The following is a 27,272-nucleotide window of genomic DNA, read 5'->3' as shown; positions in this document are numbered from 1 at the left end:
ACAATATTGAAGTAATTAGAATGCAAGTCCTCCATGTCCTACAAAGGCAGAGATCTATTTTCGGTTCATTGACCTTGAACAATACCTGGCACATCAACAAATGCAATACTTGCTGAATGAATATTAGTAAACATATATTCTCTTAATAACTTCTATCTATTGATTACTCTGTTTCAGGCACTATGCTAGAAAGTGTCTTATCTTTGTTCAGCGTTTTATTCCCCCACAATATCCCTTCAAGAGACCAATTTTAAGTTCCCATTACATACATAGACAAGGAAACAGTCTCAGAGTTTAGGTCTGTTGCCCACAGTCACAATAATTGGCAGAGTGAGCTAAAATTCAAACAAATGTATATATGATTCTTCAAACCTGACTTACAGAAAATAACAAAATCCATAAATAAGGAGAGACACAAATAAAGTACAAAGATAATTACTAAATCCCAGGCTGTAGAGGCAAACTTAAGACAAATTAATAAAAACTTGTATTTATCCCAGTGGAAAGTAAAGTCTGGATCTCACTACTAAAAGGGCAGTACCAGGGCTGGGTGGCTCAGTGGGTTGAGTATCCAACAGTTGATTTTGGTTCATGTCAGGATCCCACGGCTGTGGGATCCAGCCCCATGTCAAACTCCATGCTGAGCATGGAGCCTGCCTAAGATTCTCTCTCTCTTCCTCTGCTCCTTTCCCCCTGCTCATGCCGTCTAAATAAAAATAAAATCAGGGTGCATGGCTCAGTCAGTTGAGCATCCGACTCTTAATTTCACTCAGGTCATGATCTCACGGTTCACAAGATGATACTCCATGAGGAGCCTGGAGCCTGCTCAGGATCCTCTCTCTCCCTCTCTCTGCCCCTCCCCCACTCTCTCTCTTTAAAAACATTTTAAAAATAAATAAAAATTAAAATAAATAAATGAAGGGGGAAGTACCAATGGAACATTAAAAACAGTAAGAAGAATCATTTAACTTACATTACTTACTGCTACATATCTAATCTTTTAACGTTGATGCCGCTAGATACGTGCATTCACTCCCATAAAATACATTTGATGGCGTGACCGCCGCCATCCCTGACCTTCTGTTGCCGTTCTTCTTATTCTATTTTTCATCATGAAATTCTCATCAGCTTTCACTGTCAAGAAAATAATCTGAGATCACATACCGTGCATGAATGCTTCAACTTTATTCAACCTTTGGAAATGAGTCTACAAACTCATCTGCATGTTACGCACAGTACTAAAAAACTGCAAAATATTTACCAAAAACACACGGTTGTGAACTGAATACCCACAATGGCTGCAGCGTCAGCCCAGCTAAACGCTTTTCCTCCTTTAAGCAAGCCACCGCTTTTTCTGAAAGCTCCTCGGGTGTTAACGCAGCTCCACAGCTTCTTCCACCTACGCTCTTCTGAGGTCGCTCAGATTGCTCAGCACATACCCGCTCGGTGCTAAGAAGGTCGCAAAAACCATCACGAGCGCAACGGCGCTGTCCTGGGAGAGAAGACGAAAAGCGAAAAGCGCGGTTAATGCCTGCGGCTCCCCGGGCCAGTCCCTCGCGGCCGAGCAAGATCCGCGTCCACCTGCCGACGAGTGTGGCTGTTCTGTGACGCGGGCCTGACGAGGCCTGAAACAGGACTTCCTTTCCTAGATGACCCAGCTTCAACCTGAGAAGCAAACACCTCTTTCTTCTTCCGCCCCCCCCTCGCCCCCCCACCCCCCCCCCACTTCCCCACCTTTCCGACCGCTGCACCCTGGATCGCAGGTGCTGCCCAGGATTCCCCGCGTTGGCGGGCAAGCAGCCGGCGAGACGACGTTCGACGGCGACGGACACCGCGCGGCGCAACGACGGCTCTGCCCGTGCCCTCTGCGCACTCCCCGAGGCCTCCCCCGACCGCCAACGGCCGCCCGTCACCGACGTCCCCCGCTCATCCCCGTCCGTCGCAGCGCTCCCGCCCCGGCTGCGCGCCCCTCGCCCGCCCCCGCCGCCGTGAGGCGTGGGCCGCCACTCACCACAGACGACTTGGGGTGCTGGCGGCGGCGGGACTCCGAGCGGGCCAGGCGGCGGCCGGGTTGGAGCCCCAAATGGATCACACGGCGGCGGGGAAGTAGGCGAAGAACGAGCAGGCGGGGCATGGCGTCCGGTGAAGCGAAGCGACTGAAGGCTGAGGAGACAGCAAGCGCGAGAAGACGTGAAGCGCGGCCCGACGTCTGGAGCTTCCAGAGGGCTGATTTGCGCAGGCGCCCGGGGCCACAGGGGAGACCTCCCCACCGGCTCCGCCCCGCCCCTGCCCCGCCCCTTCCGCGCAGTACTCTACTAGTACTCTACTAGGCTCCGCCCATACGCCCACTCTTTACGCTCAGCCGGTTCTGCTCAACCCCCACCCCCACACACGTTCGCTTCAGTCCCCAACCGTTTTCCCGGGCGTTCCACCCGGATTACCCCTCATCCCTGTGCCCGTGGGCTCAATGTCTCTCACCTGTTCGCCCTGCTCAGCCCCTCCAGCCCCACGTTCAGTGTTTCTCAGTGTTCTTCTGGGTAAGGCGAGACACTCAACCCCCTTCACTTACTTTCCGTTGTGTTTCTGCCCTCTCAATGGGCATTACTTCTCATTGGCAGAGGTTATACCATATTCTGTTCTCTAATGTTAGTTATGTTTTCCATTTATTGTCTGTAAATTAATTCTCAAGAATTATGTCCCTTGTGCTGATAATATAACAAATATTCATGGTAGGCTCAAATAGAGCCATCCCAGTAGCAAAAGTGATGTCGTCACTAAACTTGTAGCTCTTGAAGGAAAAATGGAACTTTTTTTTTAATGTAATGCTGTAATAAACCTTTACCCATTCTAAAATGATGCAGTTTCTTCACATATTTTAAGCCTATTACACAACTAGCGTTCAAGGATTTCCTTTAATTGCCCAATTCCTGCAAACTGATTATCTTCCTATTTCTTAGATTCCTATTTCATTTTGCTGTAACACCTCCTTAGGCAGTTGTTTTAGGAGTGGTCTGTAGGTGATAAATTTCTTAAGTCCTTGGACATAAAAAAAAAAAATCTTTGCTTTGCTCCCCACTTACATGTTAATTTGGCTGGCTATAAAACTCTAAGCTCAAAATCATTGTCCCTCAGAATTTTTAAAGCATTATTCCTTGTGTTCTAGTATAAAGCATAACTGATGAGAAGTGTGATGCCAGTACATTTCTCAACTCTTCATTTTTTTTTTCCTTTGAAATCTTTTTAAGAGTCTTGTCTTTGGGCTTGTGAAGTTTCTCCAAGATATGACTAGATACAGGTCGCTCTTCATTCATATGGATTAGTACTGGGTGAAGACATGGATCTTTGGCTCTGGGAGATCTACTTTTTCTTTACTTTTAATCTGAAACACCTATTAGATGTATGTTGGCTCTTCTTTATGGGTCATCTCTGTCTCAACTTTTCTCTTTTGTTCTCTTGTTTTACATTCTGGGAGAGTCCTTTGATGTTTTTCCTCTAGCCTTTCTGTTGAGATTTTCATTTTAGAGTTACATTTCTAACACTTATTAAATATTTGGGGTTGTTAGAGTCATCTATTAATATTTTATAGATGCACTGTCTCCTCAAATTTCTCTGAGAATATTAATTTCAACTTTTTTTAAAGTTCACTGCTATCCCATGAACAATTTCTGTTTCTTCTAGGGTGAATTCTTATTCATTTTGGTCCTGAGATTTTGCACAACTCTCTTCTGGCTCATGGTTGTCCTTTTGTGTTGACGAATATGAGGAGCCAGATGAATTACTTGGGTTGTTTTCTATCACCAGTCCCTTTCCAAAATGAAAATGCTCATTACATGATCTATGTGTGCAAGCTGACTGTCAACTGGTGGGAAGGAAGACTTCCTCTCTCACCCCCATGCCAAAGTAAGGTTCTGCTCTAGGCTTTCCAACTGCTCCTATCCAAGGACATAACATGATTTCTTTAGAAGAATTTCTCTATAGCCACTACTTAGGACACTGCCAAAATATGCACAAAGTTGGGGGAGAAGAAGAGGAACAACAAACCCACACATCCTTTCCACTCACTGTTTTCCATCAGTTCCCTTGAACTTGTGCCTTTCCTCCCACTCCGGGTCTTTGTAGCTCATCATTTAAGTAGCTGAGATGCTATGGAAAGCATCTCTGTTGTTCCCTGCAGCCTCTTGTGTGCTAAGAGCTATGGCTCCTTCTTCTCTGCTTTACCAATCGATAAGATCACATTTACCTTCAATCTTAGGGAAATTCACCAAAACTACATTGCTGATACAGCCCTGCTCCTCCACCTCTTATTTCACTCATGGATTCATTTCCTCTTGTACTTCTTTACTGTCATTGTAATGGGATTTCAAGAAGAAGGATTGATAAATACAGAAGCTCTTCATCTGCCTCAAAGTGGATGCCCCACTTGAGTCATTGGGATTTACTAAATGTCATAGGAAGCCACTAGAGTTTCTAAGCAGGGACAATGTGAACTGATTTCCATTTTTCAGTGATCACTCTGGCTGCTCTGTGGAGAAATATGGAGTGAGAGGTCATTGCAGTCATTGATGCCCGCTAACCACATGTGTTATCCAATATGACATCTATCAGGCTTATGTGGCTTCTGAGCCCTTGGAATGTGGCAAACACTGCTGAAGAACTGAATTTTTGGTATTATTTAATTTTAATTTGAAAACTTGATGACTGATTCAGTTATTGAAGAACTTCTATATTGGGAAAAACTTGGATATTTCAATCTACTTTTTCAGCTATACTTTTTATGAAGTCTAAATATAGATGAAGTGCTTTGGATGAAAACTTAGCATCCAAATTGAATTGTGACTGTAACTGCTAAATACAAAAATTTAGTGCCTTAGTCTGTTCAGGCTGCTATAGCAAAGTACCACAGACTGGGGGGCTTAAGTAATAAACATTTCTTCCTCATAGTTCTGGAGGCTGGGAAGTCCAGTATCAAGGTATAGGCAGATTTGGTGTCTGGTGAAAAGTCACTTCCTGGTTCAAAGACAGCTGTTTTAACGTGTCCACACATGGTAGAAGGGGCATGGGAGCTCTCTGAGACCTCTTTTAGAAGGGCACTAATCCCAAGGAGCTGGGGTGGCTCATTGGTTAAGCATCCAACTCTTGGTTTCAGCTCAGGTCACAATCTCACAGTGGTGAGATGGAGCTCTGCATCAGGCTAAGCACTGGACGTGGACCCTGCTGAAGATTCTCCCTCTCCCTTTACCCCTCCCCCGCCCATATGCCTGTGTGTGCCCTCACATGTGCTCTCTGTCTCTCTCTCTCAAAAATAATAAATAAATTAAAATAGGAGCACTAGTCCCATTGGTGAGGGCTCCATCCTTATAAGCTAATCACCTCCCAGAGGCCCCACCCCACATACCATCTCGTTAAGAGTCAGAATTTCAACATATGAATTTGGGGGAGGGGAATACAAGCACTGAGTCCATTGCATTTAGTAAGAAAAAAGAATGCAGAATATCTCGGGGCACTTTCGGTGGCTCAGTTGGCTAAGCATCCAACTCTTGATTTAGGCTCAGGTCAAGATCTTATAGTTTTGTGAGTCTGAGCCCCATGTATGTAGGCTGACCATTCAGAGCCTGCTTGGGATCCCCCCCCACCCCTCCCCTGTTCAAGCTTTCTCTGTCTCTCTCTAAATAAATAAATAAACTTAAAAAAGAACGCATAATATCTCAGTAATATAGTTTTTATATTGATTACATATTTTATATGATTTAATTTTAGGTATATTTGGTTTAGAAATACACTATAATTAATTACACCCATTTCTTTTTATTTCTTTTAACATGGCTATTAGAAAGCTTAAAATTACACATATAGTTCACACATGTCTTGGACAGCTCTGCTCTAGAATTTTATCCTGATCAATTCAGGAAATGAAATTCAGGATACTGAATGAAAGTGCCTGGCCACTTCCCTAGCCTCATCTCCCTATCTCCACTCTCCCTTTTGCTGATAGTGCCCAAGTCACCCTAGCCTCTTGTATCCACCTAGCTTTTTCTACCTCGCTTGCTTGTCCCTGCCCAGAAAATCTCCCCCACACATTCTCACAGCTCACTCCCTTACATCATTCAGTCCTTGGACTGCCCTGCAAAAAACAGCTCTGACCCTGCTGCCAACTGCTCTCTTTCCCCTTCTCTGCTTGATTTTCTTCATGGCCCATAAGGATCATCTGAACGTATACGTTTTGTTTGTTAATTGTGTGTCTCTTTTGCTAGGAGGTGAGTATCACAAGGGCAGGCGTCTTGTCTGACTTGCTTACCAGAACACACTCCAAAGAGCACCTCACACATAGTAGGTACTCAGTAAATCTTTGTTGAATGAATGAATGAATGCTCATACCTCTGTGCTCTCTTTTCCTTTCCCTACTAAAGACACTGTCTGGAGAGAGTGGAGGATTAAATGCTGAGGGGAATTATACCCTCTCCCACACAGCAGAGGCTGACAAAATAGGCAAGGAAGGGACTGGATTGTGAAAAGAGAGAATGAACGCACGTGGGAAATTTAGATAGTGGCCATCTCTTTGTAGCCATGAGACTAACCATGGGAGAGCACGACTAGACAAAATATATTGATGTATGACTGTTCCCAGATGTTTCTTTCCTTCTACGGACCAAAGAGGACTCTGGTTTTGCCCACTCAATTTCATCCTCTACTTTACCCTCCAAGAAAGGTGTCAGAAATACCTTTTGAAGATACCTTTTGAAGATACTTTTAGGAACAATCTTCCGAAGAGTCGAAAAGAAAGAAGTGTGAAGAGTCCTACTTTGTGAGTAAAGTAGAAAGAAAAATGAAGGAAAATTTTGAGAAGGATTGCTGTAGTCTGTGTGTCCCCCTTAGGATAGCTGAAAAAATTGAAATGGAAACTTGTAATTTTGAAATTGTTTCTGGGTCACAAATTCTAGGTCTCAACTGACATATCTGAACCTGGACCACATGGTTGATAACTATAAAAGTTACATACATTTAGATCATTTATATTAAACATAAATAAATATAATTGATAAAAAGCAAAAGTCAGATTGGATTTTTTTAAAAAGATCCAACTATATACTGTCTAAAAGAAAACCATTTTATTTTTTTATTTTATTTATTTCGAAGGAGAAAGCGAGCACAAGGGGGGAGAGGCAGAGAGAGAGAGAGAGAGAGAGAGAGAGAGAGAGAGATTATCCCAAGCAGGCTCCACGTTGTCAGTGAGGAGCCCGACGTGGGGCTCAATCTCACAAACCGTGAGATCATGACCTGAGCTGAAATCAAGAGCCACACTCTTAACCAACTGAGCCACCAGAAACCCATTTTAAAGATGGGCACCTCAGAAACCCATTTTAAAGATGAAGATAGAGAGAGACTAAAAGTACAATGGTGGAAAGAGATATTGCATGCAAATAGTGCTTACAGAAAACTGGAGTGGCTATACTGTCAAAGTAAATATCAGAGCAGGGAATATTAGCACAGATGAAGGGAGAACAATTCATGAACCCCACATTGGATGCAGAAATTACTTAAAAATAAAATCTTTAAAAAGGAACAATGAGCTATCTCCTTACACCTGTTAAAATGGCTATCATTAAGCACCTATGCAGCTCGGTCAGTTAAACGTTTGACTCTTGATTTTGGCTTAGGTCATGATATCCAGGTCATAGGATCAATCTCTGAGCTGGGTGTGGAACCTGCTTAGGATTTTCTCTCTCCCTTTCCCTCTGCCACCACAGCTCACATGTGTATGCTCTCTCTCCCTCTTTCTCTCAAAAAATAATAATAATTTTAAAAATGGCTACCATCAAAAAGACAAAAGAAAATAAGCATTGGTGATGTGAAGAAAAGAGAGCCCTTGTGCACTGGTGGTGGGAATGTGAACTGTTGCAGCCACCATGGAAAACAGTATGGAGGTTCCTGAAAAAAATTAAAACTACAACTACCACATGATCCAGCAATTCTGGGTATTTACCCAAAGGAAATGAGAACAGCAATTTGTAAACGTATTTATCTGCACTTCCATTTATTGAAGCATTATTTATAGCAGGCAAAATATGGAAACAACCTAAGTGACTATCAAAGAATGAATGGATAAAGAAGATGTGATACACACACACACACACACACGTACACATGTACACAATGGAACATTATTCAGCCAATAGAAAGGAGGAAATCCTGCCATTCAGAACAACATGGATTGAGCTGGAGGACATTATGCTTAGTGAGATAAACCAGACAAAGGAAGACAGATACTGTATGATATCACTTACACCTGGAACCTAAAAAAGCTGAACTGGTAGAAACGTAGAATAAAATGGGGGTTACCAGGGGATGGGAGGTAGGGGGGAAAAATTATCCACCACAGGCAAGTGGGATTCATCCCTGGGCTGCATGGCTGGTTCAATATCTGCAAATCAATGTGATACATCCCATTAATAAAAGAAAGGATAAGGACTACATGATCCTCACAATAGATGCAGAAAAAGACATTTGACAAAATACAACATACTCTCTGGATAAAAACCCTCCAGAAAGTAGGGATAGAAGGATCATACCTCAAGATTATAAAGGCCATATTCGAAAGACCCACGTATAATATCATCCTCAATGGAAAAAACCTGAATTCTTTCTCCCTAAGGTCAGGAACACAAGGATGTCCACTCTCACCACTGTTATTCAACATTCTGTTGGAAGTCCTAGCCTCAACAATCAGACAACACAAAGGAATAAGAGGCATCCAATCAGTAAGGGTGAAGTCAAACTTTCACTCTTTGCAGACATGATACTCTGTGGAAACCCCAAAAGACTCCACCAAAAACTGAGCTAGAACTGATCCATGAATTCAGCCACATCGCAAGACATAAAATCAGTGTATATAAATCAGTTGCATTTCTACACACCAATAATGAAGGAACAGAAAGAGAAATCAAGGAATCAATCCTATTTACAACTGCACGAAAACCATAAGGTACCTAGGAATAAACCTAATCAAAGAGGTGAAAAATCTATATACTGAAAACTATGGAAAGTTTATGAAAGAAATTGAAGAAGACACAAAGAAATAGAAAAACATTCCATGCTCATGGATTGGAAGAACAAATATTGTTAAAATGCCAATACTATCCAAAGCAATCTACACATTCAATATAATCCCAATCAAAATTGTACCAGTATTCTTCCCAGAGTTAGAACAACTCTAAAATTTGTATGGAACCAGAAAAGACCCCAAATAGCCAAAGCAATCCTGAAAAAGAAAACCAAAGCTGGAGGCATCACAATCCCAGACTTTAGCCTGTATTACAAAGCTGTGGTCATCAAGACAGTATGTTATTGACATAAAAATAGACACATAGATCAATGGAACAGAATAGAGAACCCAGAAGTGGACCCGCAAATGAATTGTCAACTAGTCTTTGACAAAGCAAAAAGAATATTGATAGTCTCTTTAGCATATGGTGATGGGAGAACTGGACAGTAACATCCAGAAGAATAAACCTGGACCACTTTCTTACCCCATACACAAAAATAAACTCAAAATGGATGAAAGACCTAAATGTAAGACAAGAAGCCATCAAAATCCTACAGGAGAAAACAGGCAACAACCTTTCTGACCTTGGCTGCAGCAACTTCTTACTTGACATGTCTCCAGTGGCAAAGGAAACAAAAGCAAAAATGAACTATTGGGACCTCATCAAGATAAAAAGCTTCTGCACAGCAAAAGAAACAATCAGCAAAACTAAAAGGCAACTGACAGAATGGGAGAAGAAATTTGTAAATGATATTTCAGATAAAGGGTTAGTATCCAAATCTATAAAGAACTTATAAAATTCAACACCCAAAAAAACAAATAATTCAGTGAAGAAATGGGCAGAAGACACGAACATATACTTTTCCAAAGAAGACTTACAGATGGCTAACAGACACATGAAAAAATGCTCGACATCACTCCTCATCAGGGAAATACAAATCAAAACCACGATGAGATATCACCTCACGTCTGTAAGAATGGCTAAAATTAACAACTCAGGCAACAACAGATGTTGGCGAGGAAAGAGGAACCCTCTGGCACTGTTGGTGGGAATGCAAACTAGTGCAGCCAGTCTGGAAAAAAGTATCGAAGTTCCTCAAAAAATTAAAAATAGAACTATCCTACGACTTAGCAATTGCACTACTAGGCAATTGCTAGTAGTATCCAAAGGATACAGGAATGCTGATTCGAAGGGGCACATGCACCCCAAAATTTACAGCAGCACCATCAACAATAGCCAAGTATGGAAAGAGCCTAAATGTCCATCAACTGATGAATGGATAAAGAAGATGTGATATATATACATACAATGGAATATTTCTTGGAGATGAAAAAGAATGAAATATTGCCATTTGCAACAAAGTGGATGGAACGGGAGTGTATTATACTAAGCAAAATAAGTCAGAGAAAGACAGATATCATATGATTTCACTCATATGTGGAATTTAAAAAACAAAACAGATGAACATAAGGGAAGGGAAGCAAAAGTAATATAAAAACAGAGAGGGAGACAAACCATGAGACCCTTTTTTTTTAATGTTTTTTTTTTTTTGAGAGACACAGAGACAGAGCACAAGTGGGGGAGGAGCAGAGAGAGAAGGAGACAAAGAATCCGAAGCAGGCTCCAGGCTCTGAGTTGTCAGCACAGAGCCTGATGCGGGGCTCAAACTCACAAGCCATGAGATCAAGATCTGAGCTGAAGTTGGACGCTTAACCAACTGAGCCACTCAGGTGCTTCAAGAGACTCTTAAATACAGAGAACAAACAGGGTTTCTGGCAGGGTATTGGGTGGGGGGATGGGCTAAATGGGTGAGGGGCATTAAGGACACTTGTTGGGATGAGCACTGGGTGCTATATGCAAGTGATGAGTCACTAAATTTTATTCCTGAAATCATTATTACACTTTACGTTACTAACTTGGATTTAAATCAAAAAACTAAAATAAAATAAAATAAAATAAATGTTTAAATATTTATTCACTTAAAAATAACAGTAATAAAAAAAATAAATAACAGTAACAGTTGCCTGACTGGCTTAGTTGGAAGAGCAGGCAACTCTTGATCTCGGGCTCCTGAGTTCAAGCCCCATGTTGGGTGTTGCAATTACTTAAATAAATAAAACTTAAAAACAGCAACAACAACAACAGTAGGGGCACCCAGGTGGCTCAGTCGGTTAAGCGGCCGACTTTGGCTCAGGTCATGATCTCACAGCTCGTGGGTTTGAGCCCCATGTTGGGCTCTGTGCTGACAGGTCAGAGCCTGGAGCCTGCTTTGGATTCTGCGCCTGCCTCTCCCTCTGCCACTCCCCTGCTCGCTCACAATCTCTCTCTCTCTCTCTCTCTCTCTCTCTCTCTCTCTCTCAAAAATGAATAAACATTAAAAAAATTTAAAAACAGGGGTGCCTGGGTGGCTCAGTTGGTTAAGCATCCAACTTTGGCTCAGGTCATGATCTCGCGGTTTGTGGGTTCGAGCCCCACTTCGGGCTCTGTGCTGACAGCTTGCTCAGAGCCTGGAGCCTGTTCTGTATTCTGTCTCCCTTTCTCTCTGCCCTTGCCCCGCTCGCACTCTGTCTCTGTCTCTCTTAAAAATAAATAAACATTAAAAAAAATAATAATAAACAAACAACAAAAAAAAAACAGTAACAGCGGCGCCTGCCTGGCTGGCTTATTCAATACGGCATGAGACTCTTGATCTAGGGCTTGTAAATTTGAGCTGCACACTGGCGTAGAGATCACTTAAAAATGAAATATTAAAAAAAACAGCAACATTGGGGCGCCTGGGTGGCTCAGTCGGTTAAGCGTCCGACTTCGGCTCAGGTCATGATCTCGCAGTTTGTGGGTTCGAGCCCCGCGTCGGGCTCTGTGCTGCTAGCTCAGAGCCGGAGCCTGCTTCAGACTCTGTCTTCCTCTCTCTCTGCCCTTCCCATGCTCATGTTCTGTCTCTGTCTCTCAATAATAAATAAATGTTAAAAAATTAAAAAAAAAAAACCAGCAACAAACCCAGCACATACTAACATAAATAACATTATGAAATACAATTTTTTTAATAATGGTAAAGGAAATGTTCTTTAAAAAAAATTTTTAATGTTTATTTTTGAGAGGGTGAGAGAGAGAGAGAGAGAGAGAGCATCAGCAGGGTAGAGGCAGAAAGAGAGGGGGACACAGAATGTGCAGCATGCTCCAGGCTCTGAGCTGTCAGCACAGAGCCCAACGCTGGGCTCAAACCCACAAACCGCAAGATCATGACTTGAGCCGAAATCAGACACTTAACCGACTGAGTCACCAGGCACCCTGGAAATTATCAATTTTTAATGTTTGCGGGCCCTTCTCCTGGGCCCCCAGGGAAACTATAGTTTAACTTTTACTACAGTCAGAATGACTTCAAAGCTTGAGCTCTGCTTCTGCCCCAAGCACACATTGTACATCTGCTTTGTTAGCAAATAACCTAAAAGAAACATTTCAAACTAAAGATAAGAGTAAAAAATCCCCCTAAGTTCCATTCCCATACCTCCGAAGCCTGTAACCTTGCACAAACTAAAAGCATAAGATAAAGCCTGTAATTTTCTGGAATGTCCTTCATCATGATGATTTGTAACTCTTGATGTAACAAAAAACATATACAACCCTGTATTAAACATCCCTTCTCTGGAACACTCTCTTCCTTGTGAAGATTGTATATCCTGGGCAGCTGTCCTTACTCCACTCTAAGAAAACTCTCCTCCTCTTGGCACCTGGATGGCTCAGTCGCTTAAGCATCCGACTTCAGCTCAGATCATGATCTCATGGGTTCGTGGGTTTGAGCCCCGCATTGGGTTCTATGCTGACAGCTCAGAGCCTGCAACCTGTTTCAGAATTCTGTCTTTGGCTCTCTGACCCTCCCCTGCTTGTGCTCTGTCTCTCTGTCTCTAAATAAATAAACATTTAAAAAAAGGAAAACTCTCTTCTTTTTTTTTTTTAAAGAAATTCTAAAAGGTTTGTTCATCTTGCATCAACGATAGTGACAGAAGAGTGGCATTCTTTTACTTTTCAAAATTTCTTTAAAGTATGACCTAATAGAAGATTTGGCCACATGAATTTTCACATCTGCTTTTGCATTCAGTCTATGCTGATATCCCATGTCACGCAGCCTCTGGAAAATTCCACCATACCCTCTGCAGAGAATGAGTGAAAAGGTCAAATATCTTAGCTTTATTACAAAAATAATTTTTGTTTAATTGGTTTTCATGAAAATTAATTTTGACATCGCAAGACCCCTAAAATGATCCAGGGGACTTCTAAATCCCCATAGTTTGAACACCTGGTTACATAATGAATCCCGTGAGAGCTGATGTAATACAGCCTTGCCCCATTTCCTGGTCCCAGTTGATTAGTTTAAAGTTGGGTTCCTGACAAATACCAGGCCAAAGAGCCCTTCTGTAGGGATGTTATGCTTGGGACCAGCATCCTGGAACTCAGACTGCTTTATGCGATGAACAGTCTAAGGAGCCATATTTTGTTTTGTTTTTTTCTACCTACAGAAAAAGCCCTTCCATGGTGAGTTAATAATGAAAGGCCACTGAAAAAGCAGAGAAAAGGGACAGAAGGAACATCCAGACCATATTCAAATTCCTGTTTCTTATTGTTCTTAAAGCTTGGGTGAATGTCTTGTCCTTGAGTTTGGGGCCACTTTATTATTTTTTTTAATGATAAATCCTGTTTTTTTTTTAAAGTTATCTCTTCACCCCATGTGGGACTTGAACTCACAACCCCAAGATCAAGAGTCATATGGTCTACCGAGTCAGCCAAGGCTGAATGCTGCTTTTTGGTTCAGATTAGTGGTAGCTGGATTTCTATCACTTGCAACCAAAAGAGTCTTAATGAAGGCAATATTACTCAAGTTTTGTCTTCTTGAGGTTCCCCCACGCCCCGCCTTTTTTTTTTTATTAAAACAGAGTAACAAAAAATGCTGAAGTAAGTTAAAAACGATCTCAGTGAACGACAACCCTGACTGAACTAATCCCAATCTTAAAAGTTTAGGCTACAGACAGTGCTGTTGATGTGAGAATCAAGCATTTTAGGTCTTCCTCTGTGACAAAAACTTTAAATTACTTCTGACCTTGTCAGTAAATCTGACTCCAAATTCAGCCACGACACAATTAAGCTCCCCGCCGCCTACCCCTACCCCAGGAGGTGGCACTTTTAGCTTCTCAAATTACAGGTACAAACAACCTTCCTCCGTTTAAATTCTCCAAGTCACAAAAGACTAGCTCTGTTAACTCAAACCTCTACAATTTTCAGGAAAGGCCTTAGCGGGCCCTGGATTCAATATATTCTCGGTGACCTACAATATGGGACATTCCTGCTGCAGTTGTATAAAAGGGCATAATTAGAGCCATAGCCTAGAGATCAGGTTTTTTGATTTGTGAGCTCTACATACAATGAACAAGTAATGCACACTCGCCCACTGGCTTCTTTTTAATGTGATTTTTATAAATGTTCATGCTCTAAACAAACTGGTGTTAGGGTTCTAGAAAATTATATAATGAATGAAGGCTGCACCACCTCTGGCCCAAACACCCTGACTTCTTCTCCTTTCTAGAAAAACACATTTAATTGCTATTCAAGGACCAAAGGTCTTCGCAGAATGCAGGGCATCTCTCTGGATCTATTTGTGACTGTCTTTACAATTGCATGACCTCAAAGACAGAGAAACTCAAATAAGCAAGAAGCAAAAGCAGAAGAGTTACAGAGGTGGGAAAAACATGCCAGAGTGATGCAATTGGTAACATTAGTAACATACTTTTGAATTGCCAGCACAACTGTAATGAGAGATCCAGTAAAAGCCTTGGTCCATTATTATAAAGAGCCCCGAGAAAGAACTGCTGGATTCTTTTTTCAAAAAAATTACATGTGATGAAAACTATTTTAGTTTTCTTCTCCCACCTTTTAGTTCTTAAATTTGACATTCCTCTTCCTCTCCTGAACCACATCCAGAAATTCTTCAATGGATTTCTGTTATGCTAGAATGGAAAGGCATTGGTAATTGAAGCCAAAATATCAAAGGTCAGACCTTCATACTATCATTTACTAGCCACAAAGCCCCAAAGTTGATATAATAATATCTCCCTTAAAATGCTGATGTGGAGATTCAATGAGGTCATATATGTATTAAGACTACTTTGAATGAGGGGCACCTGGATAGCATCCAACCCTTGATTTCAGCCCAGGTCCTTGTTCATGGGATTGAGCCCCATGTCAGGTTCTGTGCTGACCGTGTGGAGCCTGCTCTGGCATTCTCTCTCCCTCTCTCTCTGCCCCTCCCCACTCACACTCTCTGCTTCTCTCTCAAAATAAATAAAAATTTTAAAAAAGACTACTTTGAATGAATGTTACAGAAAACCTAATAATAAAATGGATTGGCTCACATAAGTGGAAAGGCCAGAAGAAGGACTAGTTTCAAATAAAGCCTGATTAAGTGTGTCTGATGATGTCACCAGGGTGTCAGCTTTTCTTAAGGAACAAGTTAATATTACCTTAAGGCAGATTTCCCTCAGTTAGCAACATGGTTGTGAACAAATACTGGGACTACATCGTCTTTCAGTCATATTCAATGGAAGAGGGAAAGACCCTTCCAGCATCTTCTGTGGAAGAAGAGATTTTTCTCTTCCAGAAGTCCTAGCGAACATTTCACCACATCCTGGTTCTTGATGGGGTTCCATATCCTCCCTGAACTAATCTTTAAAGTCAGGGGAATAGGGGCGCCTGGGTGGCGCAGTCGGTTAAGCGTCCGACTTCAGCCAGGTCACGATCTCGCGGTCCGTGAGTTCGAGCCCCACGTCAGGCTCTGGGCTGATGGCTCAGAGCCTGGAGCCTGTTTCCAATTCTGTGTCTCCCTCTCTCTCTGCCCCTCCCCCGTTCATGCTCTGTCTCTCTCTGTCCCAAAAATAAATAAACGTTGAAAAAAAAAAATTAAAGTCAGGGGAATAGCATTTGCTAAAAAAATTTAAATCAGGCAACCAGGTACAAAACATGGGATCGATCCAACTCAAACCACTTAATTGGGAAAAATGAGGAATTATGAAGAAGGAGAGTGGGAAATGGATGCAGGGCCGTGACAATGTGGGAGGATGATCCTGGAAGTAGGATGCTGAAGAAACTGAGGCAAATTACATCTCTAGGTTTCATGGGGGAAACATATCCTTCCAAAGGATTAAGAACTGGCTGGCATCCTTGCCAATTAGACCTCCAGAATGTTCCATAGCATCTTAAATACTTGAGATTGTATCACCATTACTCATCCTTGCCTTTCCCTAGAGTTTAGGGTTTCTGTATCTATAAACCAAATGGTTTAGCTTTGCCCCCCCCCTTTTTTAACACAATGTTAAGTCCCATTTAAAAAAATGTTTTAGATTTATTTATTTATTCATCTTGAACTATACCCAACATGGGGCTCAAACTCATGACCCTGAAATCAAGAGTTGCCTGCTCTTCCATTTCAGCCAGCCAGGAACCCCAAGATTTGCCTGTTTTTTAATTTTATAAAATTTAAGATGCCATTATTTAATGTCTCACTAAGAAAAATATATACATTGAACTAAATCATGAGCCAGTGCTAAGAAGTTATACATTGTAAGATGGGGTGCCTGGCTGGCTTGGTCAGTAGAGCATACAACTCTTGATCTCAGGATTGTGAGTTCAAGCCCTGTTGGGTATAGAAATTACTTAAAAACAAAATCTTTAAAAAAAAATGTAGGGGCACCTGGGTGGCTCAGCCGGTTAAGTGTCCAACTTCAGGTCAGGTCATGATTTCATGGTTTGTGTGTTCAAGCCCCACATTGGGCTCTGTCCTGACAGCTTGGAGCCTGCTTCAGATTCCGTGTCTCCCTCTCTCTGCTCCTCCCCTGCTCACACTCTGTCTCTCTCTCAAAAATAAACATTTAAAAAAATGTAAGACGGGATGCCTGGGTGGCTCAGTCGGTAAAGCATCCGACTTCAGCTCAGGTTATGATCTCACGGTTTGTAGGTTCAGACCCCATGTCAGGCTCTGCACTGTCAGTGTAGAGCCTCCTTGGGATTCTCTCTCTCTCTCTCTCTCTCTCTCTCTCTCTCTCTCTCTCTCCCTCTCTCCATTTCCATCTCTCACCTCTTTCAAAATTAATAAATAACCTTTCTTAAAAAATTGTAAGACAACAAATTTCAGCATTGTTAAAAAATGTAAAAAAAAAAGGGGGGGCATCTTAGAAAGGATACAATATATGGTATTATCTTGTATGGTTACTTCTGTCTCACTTCTTTTCCCCTAATCTTTAAGTCTCTGATTCTCTATTTCTGGTGATAAGAATTTTTTTTTTCCTTCCTGGGATCGGGAAGACATCTTTCACATCTTTCAAAGTACCAGTCATTCTCCTGGGCACTTTGACACTTGTGTTTTCATTTCACTTAATATTTTAGACTCTAAGAGATCCAGAAAAACATTTGGAAACAGAATCATTATGAGCAAAGCATAAGAAGAAATAGAATTTTCCTTTTTTTCATTTCAAAAACCTGGCTTCCATACTGTATTCCAGAATGGAGCCTAGGAAGGGTCTTCAATGAATGGTTATGTATGGTAGAAAAACGAAGGAACAGACTGGAGTAGCAGAAAATAGAAGACAAAGTTTTCAGCATAGGTGTCCAGGTGGATGGGGTTCCCTCCATTTGCTGATGGAGGGAACAGGAAGAGGAACAGAACATAAATTCAGGACTCTTGATTCCAAGTGACAGAAACCCACTGTTCTTACCCACACCCAACAAGTTTAAGATGTTTAAAAAGAAAAGTAAGGGGCGCCTGGTTGGCTCAGTTGTCAGAGCATGGGACCCTTGATCTCAGGGTTGTGAGTTGGAGCCCCAGTTGGGTGTAGAAATTACTTAAAAACAAAATTCCAAGACTTCAAATGATGTCATGACTCCCCTTTCTGTTAAGTTCTCTGTTTCTTTCTGCATGTGATCTTCCTTCTCTCCTATTCCTCATGGCTTTCTCCTCACAGGTAAAAAAGAAAATCGACATTGTCCTTTAAGGTCATAATCCCAGAGAAACAGATTAAGAGGAAACATATCCTAGGATAGCCTGGCAGAAATTTCCAGAAAGGATTTTGATTGTCCTGGCTTGTAGTCACATACCCACTCAGATCTGTATAAGTCTAGGACTTGTGCTGTTCACCACTACTGAATTATCTCAGCACTAGCCTTCCCCCCTCCAGTCTGTCTTCCTGTTTAGACTCTAAGCTTCTCAAGGGCAAAGAATGATTTATTTTTTTTAGCCTGAGCATTGGCACTGTGCTTGGCACATGGTATTGAATGCTTTAAAAAAAAAAAACCTGTTGGACTAAATTGAACTAGACACATCTAGACACAACTAGACACATACAAGGTAGATGAATTATAGGGTGGAGAAAATCGTGGAACACCAATGCTTAGTTTCTGTGAAAGCAAATCATACCCAACTCTAGTCTACTAGAGTTCTCTGAATATGCAGATGGACCAAAGGACAAGGTAGAACCAGCAGACCTTATCTGGTATTTCCAAAAGCCTTTGATAGATTTCCACATCAAAGGCTTTTAGGAAAACTACATTACCCTGGAATTTTAGAGTTCTATTGTTGTTGGTTTTATTTTCATTTGTTTTCAAAATTGTGTCTAGGAAACAGAACCAAAGTCAAAAAAGGACGGTTGGGAATAAGTGAGAAAGTGTAAATGACAGGGACTTAATTTTTTTTAAAAAATGTTTAATGTTTATTTATTTTTGAGAGAGAAAGAGAGACAGAGAGAGAGCTGGGGAGGGGCAGAGAGAGAGGGAGACACAGAATCCGAGGCAGGCTCCAGGTTCTGAGCTGTCAGCACAGAGCCCCACACAGGGATCGAACTCATGAACAGCACGGTCATGACCTGAGCTGAAGTCGGAGGCTTAACTGACTGAACCACGGGGCCTGTGATGGGGACTTATCTTATTTAATATTTTAATAAATTATCAAGAAGTGGTATGGACAATGCAATTTTTAGTACAATATTAATATTTTAATATTAATGCAATATTTAGCTGATTAAGACAAAAATAAACTAATGGAAAATACCTTGCAGCACAGCCACTGGCCTTAGCAGTCTTGAGTCAGAAGAACTCAGCCAGGTGGGGTGTTTTGGAGGTCTGAAGGTCTGCAGGCCCCCCCATTCCTTTTTTTCTTCAGTGATGAGCACTCTAGCCATCCCAACTCTTTCACCTCCAAGGTTAAAGAAAAGGATAATGTGGAGCACGCATGGACTTTGACCATGCTTTGCCTCACTGAGGGGGCCAAAGATAAGTGTAATGTGGTAGAAATCGTGGCCTGGTGGGGGTGGGGGAGAGGGGAAAGTGGGTGATGGGCATTGAGGAGGGCACCTGTTGGGATGAGCACTGGGTGTTGTATGGAAACCAATTTGACAATAAATTATATGTAATTAAAAAATAAATAAAACAAAACACATTACTGTATTTACTTCACCACAAAAAAGAAATAAATATTTGAATCCAAAAAAAAAAAAAAAAAAATGGTGGCCTGGAACCATGACCACCAGGAGACTGCAGTCCTTGTGACCAACCTCAAATTGTCCTGCCAACTCAGTTGGCTGACATCCGGCTCCAATTACCTGTAACTTTCGGCCTGAAGTCAGGTTCTGGTCCTGTCCGGATCACCTGGTGGTACCAGATTATTTTTGTGAGCCATGACATTTCTGAGAAAGAGAGAGAAGAGAGGAGTGAGGAGGTGGAAGCTGAGTTGTGCCCAATTTTACCTGCCAAGAAGCAGGGGGCGGGCCCTAAGCCCTTTTTGGTCAGCTAGCTGCCCGCCACATATGCTATGGACCAGATTCCTGTACAAGTGTCAAGAATTTTAAATGGGTCTTCACTGTTGAAGAGGAGGGTTGCAGGTAGGGGAGGTCTTAGGAGAGAAAGGGTCTCATTTTCCAAAGGACCCTAGTGTTCTTCTAATCCTATACCATGCTTGTGGCTTCCCTTTTCTCCAGGAGTGGAGAACTTCTATCCAGTGAACTTCTTAATTCTTTTTAAAGTTTATTTTTGAGAGAGAGAGAGAGAGAGAGAGAGAAAACAAGTGGGGGAGGCGCAGAGAGAGGGAGACACAGGATCCAAAGCTGACTTCAGGCTCCAAGCTGTCAGCACAGAGCCCGATGAGGGGCTTGAACCTACGAACTGTGAGATCATGACCTGAGCCAAAGTTGGACACTCAACTGACGAACCATCGAGGTGCCCCTATCCAGTGAACTTCTACCCTGACCCTCTCTTCCCATTTGCTATGAGGTTGGAGGTCAGCATCTGAAGCTCATTTTCAACACTTCTCACATTTTTGGATAAAGGTTGGAATAAAGTGGTATGGGGGTATTTTGTTTTGTGGGACTTTTTTATTTTTGCAAAAAAAAAAAAAAAAAGAAAGAAAAAGGAAGGAAAAATAATGGTAGGTGGCTTGAATTTAGATAAGGTTCAATTATGCCTTTAGGGTTAAGTATTATAACAGTGTAGGTAATAGGAAGTGGCTGTCAGAGTCTTTGCTTCAATTGGATAGGCCTATTTCCTCTGTATTTTCTCACTTTTCTATGTACTTCTTGTGCATTGCCCACACTTGTATGCTCAGTTGAAGAGAACTTTACCAGCTAAAGGAGAATCTGTTTCAGACGAGGGAATACTACAATCTCCAAACCTTCAAGGATTGGGGTAGGAGAGATGTACAGAGTGAGTGGGGGGAAAATGAAGTAATACAGACTGGAAAGAAATATCTTTTCAAGGAAGTAAAGAGGGGATCAATGAGCACAAGAAAGATATAACAAATCTGAAGAAAGTTCAGAGAAAAGCAACTATAATATTCACAGAGATAAAGTCCTTCCATTGAAGGATGTCAAAAAAACTTAAATCCTACAATCACATATGAAATGTTTGGATAAAATAATAAAGGACCAAGAGACGATTTAAAACACCACAAAATTCAAAACTGCTCTTACTTAGCTTAGAGGTGGTTTGAGAACAAAAAGACTGGATGTGACTTAAATAACTTGTTTTTCAAAGCGTGTGTAGAGATTGAAAATGCAAATACTTTGGGGAGCCTGGGTGGCTCAGTCAGTTTAGCATCCTAGTTGGGCTCAAGTCACAATCACGGTTGGTGGGTTTGAACCCCACATCGAGCTCTATGGTATGGACTTGGAGGCCACTTCAGATCCTCTGTTGCCCCCCCTCCTGCTGATACTCCCACCCCACCAAAGTAAATCAATAAACTATAAAAAATTATAATAAACTTTAGGGGCACCTGGGTGGCTCAGTCCATTAAGCGACCAACTTGGGCTCAGGTCATGAACTCAGGTGAGTTCTGGAGTTTGAGCCCCACAGGTGGCTCTGTGCTGACAGCTCAGAGCCTGGAGCCTGCTTCAGATTCTATGTCTCCCTCTCTCCCTGCCCTTCTGACACACTCTGTCTCTCTCAAAAATAAATAAATATTTTAAAAAAAATTTTTAAAGAAAAATGCAAATACTTTAAGAGGGTTTTAAATAAATTCCCAGAGGACAAATACATCAGGTATTGCTAAGCTCTACTTGGGAACTGTGAGGAGTGATATACCTGGCGACCAGGGTCAAAGTGTCTGGACTTCTAGTCTGGGCTTGCCCACGTCTACTTATTAATGCTGTCTACTTACTAATGTTGCACGTGTGCCTGGGGGCAAACGACTGAGTATTGCTGAGCCTATTTCTTAGCTATAAAACGGCTATAACCTAATACCTGTCCCGACTACTTCAAAGGGTGGATCGGTGTTCAAACGAAGCCACGTATTTAACGGTGTTTTAAGTACTATAAGATGGTGCAGAAACATAAGGTGTGGTTTTTTGTTTTTGTTTTTTCTTTGTTTGTTTTTTTGTTACTGCATCGTTGGAACTATTGCAAACTCCCAGACAAGGGGCATCTAGGAAAGGGCGATTTGGCTCATCCACGTAGCGATCGTGCGTTTTCATCAATTCTCGTCCCTCATTCACGGAGGTATTTTGTTGAGGAAAACTTTTTTTTTTTTAACCTGATACAGCAAGTATCAAAGTGCTGTCTGTAAAAGTACCATGCAGCAGTAGTTAAGATAAAGTGCCAAGAAGCCACCGAAACGCCAAGACTGTCAGAAAGGAGTTTTCCGCGGAAGCGCTGTCTTCTCTTGGACGCGCCTGCAAGATGCGCGATCCGTGGATGCCGGCCACCGAATAGCAACAGGAATTGGTAGACCTGGTCGTCCAGTAACGTAGTTATTATAATTCCATTCTGATACATTTAATGATTTGTCACAATTCCCCAGGGTAAGCAGGATGCTGCAACGAGCTTCAAACTCCGAGCGTCCCGCTCTGTGCTCCGAGGCGCGGAGCGGGAATAATGCGCGCGCACTCGGCTTCGACCGCTCCCGGGGCTCGCGAACGCGCCTCCCTTGCCCGGCCCGGCCTGGCGCTCGCGCGCGCCCGCCGCCGGCCCACGTGACTCTAGGCGCGGCGACGGCGGGGGCGGGTGGGGGCTCGGGCCGGCTCCGCAGCGCCGCGCAGGCGCCCCAGGGCCGCGCCGAGCCGAGCCCCTCCTGCTCCCTCTAGGAGTCAAAATGGCGGCGAGGGAAACCTGGAGCAGCCCCGGAGCCTGAGCCACTGACAGGAGCGGAGAGGGCGGCGGCGGCGGCAGGAGGAGAATGGCCGGGGGTGCTGGCGCCGGTGCGGACGGCGGTGCTGGTGGCGGCGGCGGGGGCGACGGCCGCGGTCCCAGCGGCGGCAGCAGCAGCGGCGGGAGGAGCCTCCGGGGTGAGTGTCCCTTGGTGTCTCCGAGACTGGGAGCCGAGGCTGTGCCCGGCGCAGCGCGGGGCGTCCCGGCAAGGAAGGGGCTGTGTCTAAGAGGTGGGGGCGCCGGGCTGGGGCCCGGCCGCCGCGGGAGGCGCCGCCGGCGGGGAGAGGAGAGGGCAGTCGTCCGTCTGGAGCTGAGGCGGCGGCGGCGGCGGACTGGCCGGTCCCCGTGCGCTCCCAGGGGCTGACTGGGCTGTGCGCCGTCGTCCCGGGGACAGAGGCGCGAGGTGTGGCACTCGGGACGGAGAAAGCGACCCGAGGTGGCCGCGACGACGGCCCGACCAGCTCCGGGCTCCAAGGGGCGGGACCCGCCGCTCCCAGGACGCCGGGAAACCGCTCCCGATACTCGGGCGCGTGTTTACCCGACTGCGGGGCTGCGACCGCCCCGGGGTGGGCGTGAGAGCGGCCGGCCGGAATTGGGGAAGGAGCAGGCCTGCGGACGGCTGCCCCAGGGGGGAGAGAAGTTAGATTGCCCGGGTAAGTTACTGTTCCGGGCTCCAACTGGAATCGTGTTTTGACAGGTTGGGAGGGAGACAATACCGACTGTTTGATAAAGGAGTCTGTGCTTGGAGTACTTGAATGGCCCAAAGCGTGCATTTTCAGTGCCTTATCATTTGCACAGCTGTTCACTAGCCTTACCCCGAGGATGAGAACTTTCTCGCCGTCTTTTTGGAGAAGCTCTGAGGAGTGTTGCTTCCGCTTTGAACCATGATAGCACCTCTTTACATACCAGCACGGATAATGAGTACTCTGGATTAGGCCTGATGCACAGCAGTCTTGGTTATCTTTACCAGAGAACTGTTCCCTCTGCCAAAACATCTTACTGTAATGAGGAAATAGGCATTTTTACAGAATTACTTAGTTTTTTCCAACGGACAGAATCTTTGGTCTCTGAATAGCATCCATTTCTTTCAGGTTGCTGAAATACTTGACTTTCTTCTGGAAATGTGGAAGAAGGAGTTGAAATAGCAAGAATTATACATGTTAATGGAATCTGTGATTAAACTTGTCCTGGAATTTTTGGAGTCAGAAAAACCTTTAGAGCTCTGGTGTGACTTGTTTTAGAGCGGAGAATCTAGGCCCAGGGAGATGACTGACTTGCCCTGGGTCTTACAGCTGGCCAGAGCTTGGGCCACAACTGGGATCTGAGCCTCGCCGCGCCCCCATTTAGAGAGCTCTTTTCGCTGCACTCCTGAGCCTCTTATTCTTCATTGAGAAATGCATTCTTAACCACCAATACTGGTGCCCATGTCTAGGTCCTCGTGCAATAAAGTTGAAAGCAGAAATGAGAGAGAGTGCCTCACTCTGATCTGACATTTCATTTAGAGTTTTCATAGGCCTGTAACTATATTTTCACCCAGTTACAGGCATGGTCCATTCTTGCATGCAGTCAGTAAAACCCATAGGTCAATATTCTGTCCCACAAAGCCAAACTAGTGTTCTGTGCCCCAACACCAGCATTTAAACAAGTTCTTTATATCAGACTCTCATTTTAAGATTTAAAACACCGGTGTTGCATTTGCTAGATTAATACTGCCTAGTTTCCGTCTATTTTCTTGTTGAATTACAAGAGTCTTCTTTGTTGTGTGTCATGGGGTAACCTTCTGAAATGCAACCTCAAATGATTCTGATCACATTCTAGTCAGTGAAACTCAACATATCAAAGTTGTACCTTGTGTTCAATGAATTACACTGTAATTAATTGTAATTATTGAAAGTCTGCTTTGCATTTTGCATTATATAAGTTGCTATAGTAGAAAAGAAAGAAGTGTAGTATATAAACTTTGCCCTCAGGAAAGATAAGGTGTACCCTTATGACTCTAGAAGACAATCTAGTACATTCTGTGAATACAGAGAATGCTGTAGGTGTTCTGGTTAGAGGGAGACGAGTGAGACTTAGGAGTCTAAAGAACTTCCTGGAACACTTGGGACTTGAGCTAGCCTGCGAGGGTTTAGATTTACAGAGATACTGGAGCAGTTACTCTGTGAGAGAAAAGCGAGAATATGATGTGGAGATTAGCTTTGGGGGAGGGGAATAGAGGGAAACTAGGATGAGCTGACAACTGAATTTGGGAGGCTAAAAGGAAGAAAAATCACGCAGTTGGAAGGATATGTGTAGAAGGGTTTGAGTACTAGTTTGAGGAGATTTTTATCCTCTTGGGCAAGATATGGGGAGCCTTTGAAAGGTTGGAAGCCCCATATTAATGCGATAAACCAGCAAGATGAACCTGCCTGTGATCTACAGGTTGAGCTTGAATGAGGACAGAATGGAATGAGCCAGCAATGACAGTAGCTGTTGCAGTTACCTAAATATGAAGAGATGAGACCCCAGACGAGGATAGAGTCAATAGGAAGGATGTGTGGCAGGTGTTTTTGTTTTTATTGTGGTAAAATATACATAAACATAAAATCTGACATTTTAACCGGTTTTAAGTATACAGTTCTGTGGCATTCAGTACATCCACATTGTTGTGGAGCCATCACCACCATCCATCTCCAGAACCTTTTCATCATCCGCTACTGAAACCTTTCACCTATTAAACACTAACTCCTATTTCATTTCCCTTTACTCCCAACCCCCTGGCAACCATCATTCTACTTTTTGTCTCTATGAATTTGATTACTCTATGTACCTCATTTTAGTGTAATCTTATAAAATTTGTCCTTTTGTGACTGGCTTATTTCATTTACATTTTTAAAAATTTTTTTTTTTAACGTTTATTTATTTTTGAGACAGAGAGAGACAGAGCATGAATGAGGGAGGGTCAGAGAGAGGGAGACACAGAATCTGAAACAGGCTCCAGGCTCTGAGCTGTCAGCACAGAGCCCGACACGGGGCTCAAACCCACGAACTGCGAGATCGTGACCTGAGCCGAAGTCAGACGCTTAACCAAATGAGCCACCCAGGCGCCCCTCATTTAGCATGTTTTTAAGATTCGTTCGTGTTGGGGAATTTTTCAGAATTTCCTTCCTTTTTAAGGCTGAATACTATTTCATTGTATGTATGTACAGTATCTGTTTGAGTCCACGCTTTCATTTCTTTGGGGTATAACCCAGAAAATTTCACATTCCCACCAGCAGTGCACAAGGGCTCCAATTTCTCCACTTCTCACCAACACTTGTTGTTTTCTGTTATTTTGATACTAGTCATCCTAATGGGTATGAAGTGATTTGTAATTTTAGGCTTTTTAATTATTATTATTTTTATTTCTTTATTTTTAAGTAATCTCTACACCCATCATGGGGCTTGAACTCACAACTCGGAGACCCAGAGTCACATGCTCTACTAACTGAGCCAGTTTGGTGCCCCTATTGTGGTTTTGATTCCTATTTCTCTAATAATGATTTCTTCTTGTGCTTCTTAGTCTTTTGTATATCTTCTTTGGAGAAACATCTAGTAAATTCTTTTACCATTTTTTAATCTAGTTGTTTGATTTTTTTGTTGTTGAGTTGTAGGAGTTCTTTATATATTCCAGATACCAATTCCTTATCAGACATATGATTTGAAAATATCATCTGCTATTCCGTGGATTACCTTTTCACTCTGTTGAGTGTTCTTTGATGCTCAAAAGTTAAAAAAAATTTTTTTTAACGTTTTATTTGTTTTTGAGAGAGCAAGAGAGCATGAGCGGGGGAGGGGCAGAGAGCAAGGGAGACACAGAATTTGAAGCAGGCTCCAGGCTGTCAGCACAGAGCCTGACGCTGGGCTCAAACCCACAAACTGTGAGGTCATGACCTGAGCCAAAGTTGGACGCTTAACCTACTGAGCCACCCAGGTGCCCCGACACACAAAAGTTTTTAATTTTGATGAAACCCAGTTTATATATTTTTTCTTTCTTGCTTATGCTTTTGGTCTTATATGCAAGAAATCATTGTCAGATCCAAAGTTATGAAGCTTTCCCCCTGGAAAAGTCATACATTTAGATCTTTGCATGTGGGTATCCAGTTTTTCTCAACACCATTTGTTGAAAAGACTGTCTTTTTTCCACTGAATGATTTTGGCACCCTTACTGAAAATGACTTGATTATACTGTGCTTGGCTTTATTTCTGAACTCTCTATTCTGTTGGTCTGTGAGTCTGTCTGTATGCCAATACCACATTGTTTTGATTACCGTAGCTTTATAGTAATTTTGAAATCAGGAAGTGTGAGACCTCCAACATTGTTCTAATTCAAGATTGTTTTGGCTGTTTGTGGTCCCTTGAGATTCCATATGAATTCTAGGATGGGTTTTTTTATTTCTCCAAAATTAAAAAAAAATATGCCATTGAGATTTTTTTTTGATAGGGACTGCACTGAATCTATAGATTGGAGCAATATTGACATATTGATATTAAATCTTACAGTCCATAAACTCCAGATGTCTTTCAGTTTATATGTATCTTTAA

The 27,272-nt window shown here is 42.8% G+C and overlaps 3 protein-coding genes across 10 annotated transcripts in view; 1 reads left to right on the top strand and 2 right to left on the bottom strand.

The window, feature by feature from the left end:
* The window catches only part of UNC79 (unc-79 homolog, NALCN channel complex subunit), a 315,670-nt gene extending 313,375 nt beyond the window's left edge, over positions 1-2,295 (bottom strand). For 2 of the 4 annotated variants that reach the window (XM_053224882.1, XM_053224883.1), the window contains exons 1-3: positions 2,012-2,295; positions 1,262-1,492; positions 974-1,134 (exon numbers count right to left, since the gene is read on the bottom strand). The gene's annotated coding sequence lies outside the window, so the exon portion shown is untranslated. The remainder of the gene's footprint in view (positions 1-973; positions 1,135-1,261; positions 1,493-2,011) is intronic. The other 2 variants (XM_053224884.1, XM_053224885.1) reach the window with 2 other exon arrangements.
* An 11,739-nt stretch (positions 2,296-14,034) lies between these two features.
* LOC128316178 (basic proline-rich protein-like) lies at positions 14,035-23,704 on the bottom strand. Its single transcript, XM_053225107.1, has 5 exons — positions 23,461-23,704; positions 21,807-23,221; positions 19,676-19,759; positions 19,126-19,269; positions 14,035-15,037 (listed from the first exon to the last, which is right to left on the bottom strand). The coding sequence occupies exons 1-2, from the start codon at positions 23,702-23,704 to the stop codon at positions 22,338-22,340; spliced, it is 1,128 nt and encodes a 375-aa protein (XP_053081082.1). The 3' UTR covers positions 14,035-15,037; positions 19,126-19,269; positions 19,676-19,759; positions 21,807-22,337.
* Positions 22,706-27,272, top strand: part of BTBD7 (BTB domain containing 7) — an 87,059-nt gene continuing 82,492 nt past the window's right edge. For 4 of the 5 annotated variants that reach the window (XM_027066479.2, XM_027066478.2, XM_027066481.2 and 1 more), the window contains exon 1: positions 22,706-22,846. The gene's annotated coding sequence lies outside the window, so the exon portion shown is untranslated. Of the gene's footprint in view, positions 22,847-23,138; positions 23,363-27,272 lie in introns of those variants that run through there. The other variant, XM_053224867.1, reaches the window with a different exon arrangement.

Source organism: Acinonyx jubatus, chromosome B3 (genome assembly GCF_027475565.1).
Source record: "Acinonyx jubatus isolate Ajub_Pintada_27869175 chromosome B3, VMU_Ajub_asm_v1.0, whole genome shotgun sequence".
Lineage (NCBI taxonomy): Eukaryota > Metazoa > Chordata > Mammalia > Carnivora > Felidae > Acinonyx > Acinonyx jubatus.
The sequence above is the reverse complement of the archived record's forward strand: the minus strand, read 5'-3'. Positions and strand labels throughout refer to the sequence as shown.

Bases quoted from the DNA above. Each gene is read 5' to 3' on its own strand.
- LOC128316178 (XM_053225107.1), bottom strand. From the start codon at position 23,704: ATGTTTTGGCAGAGGGAACAGTTCTCTGGTAAAGATAACCAAGACTGC. The intron at 23,222-23,460 runs GTACTCCAAGCA...GAGTATCGGGAG, and splicing joins GCACGCTTTGGGCCATTCAA to CGGTTTCCCGGCGTCCTGGG.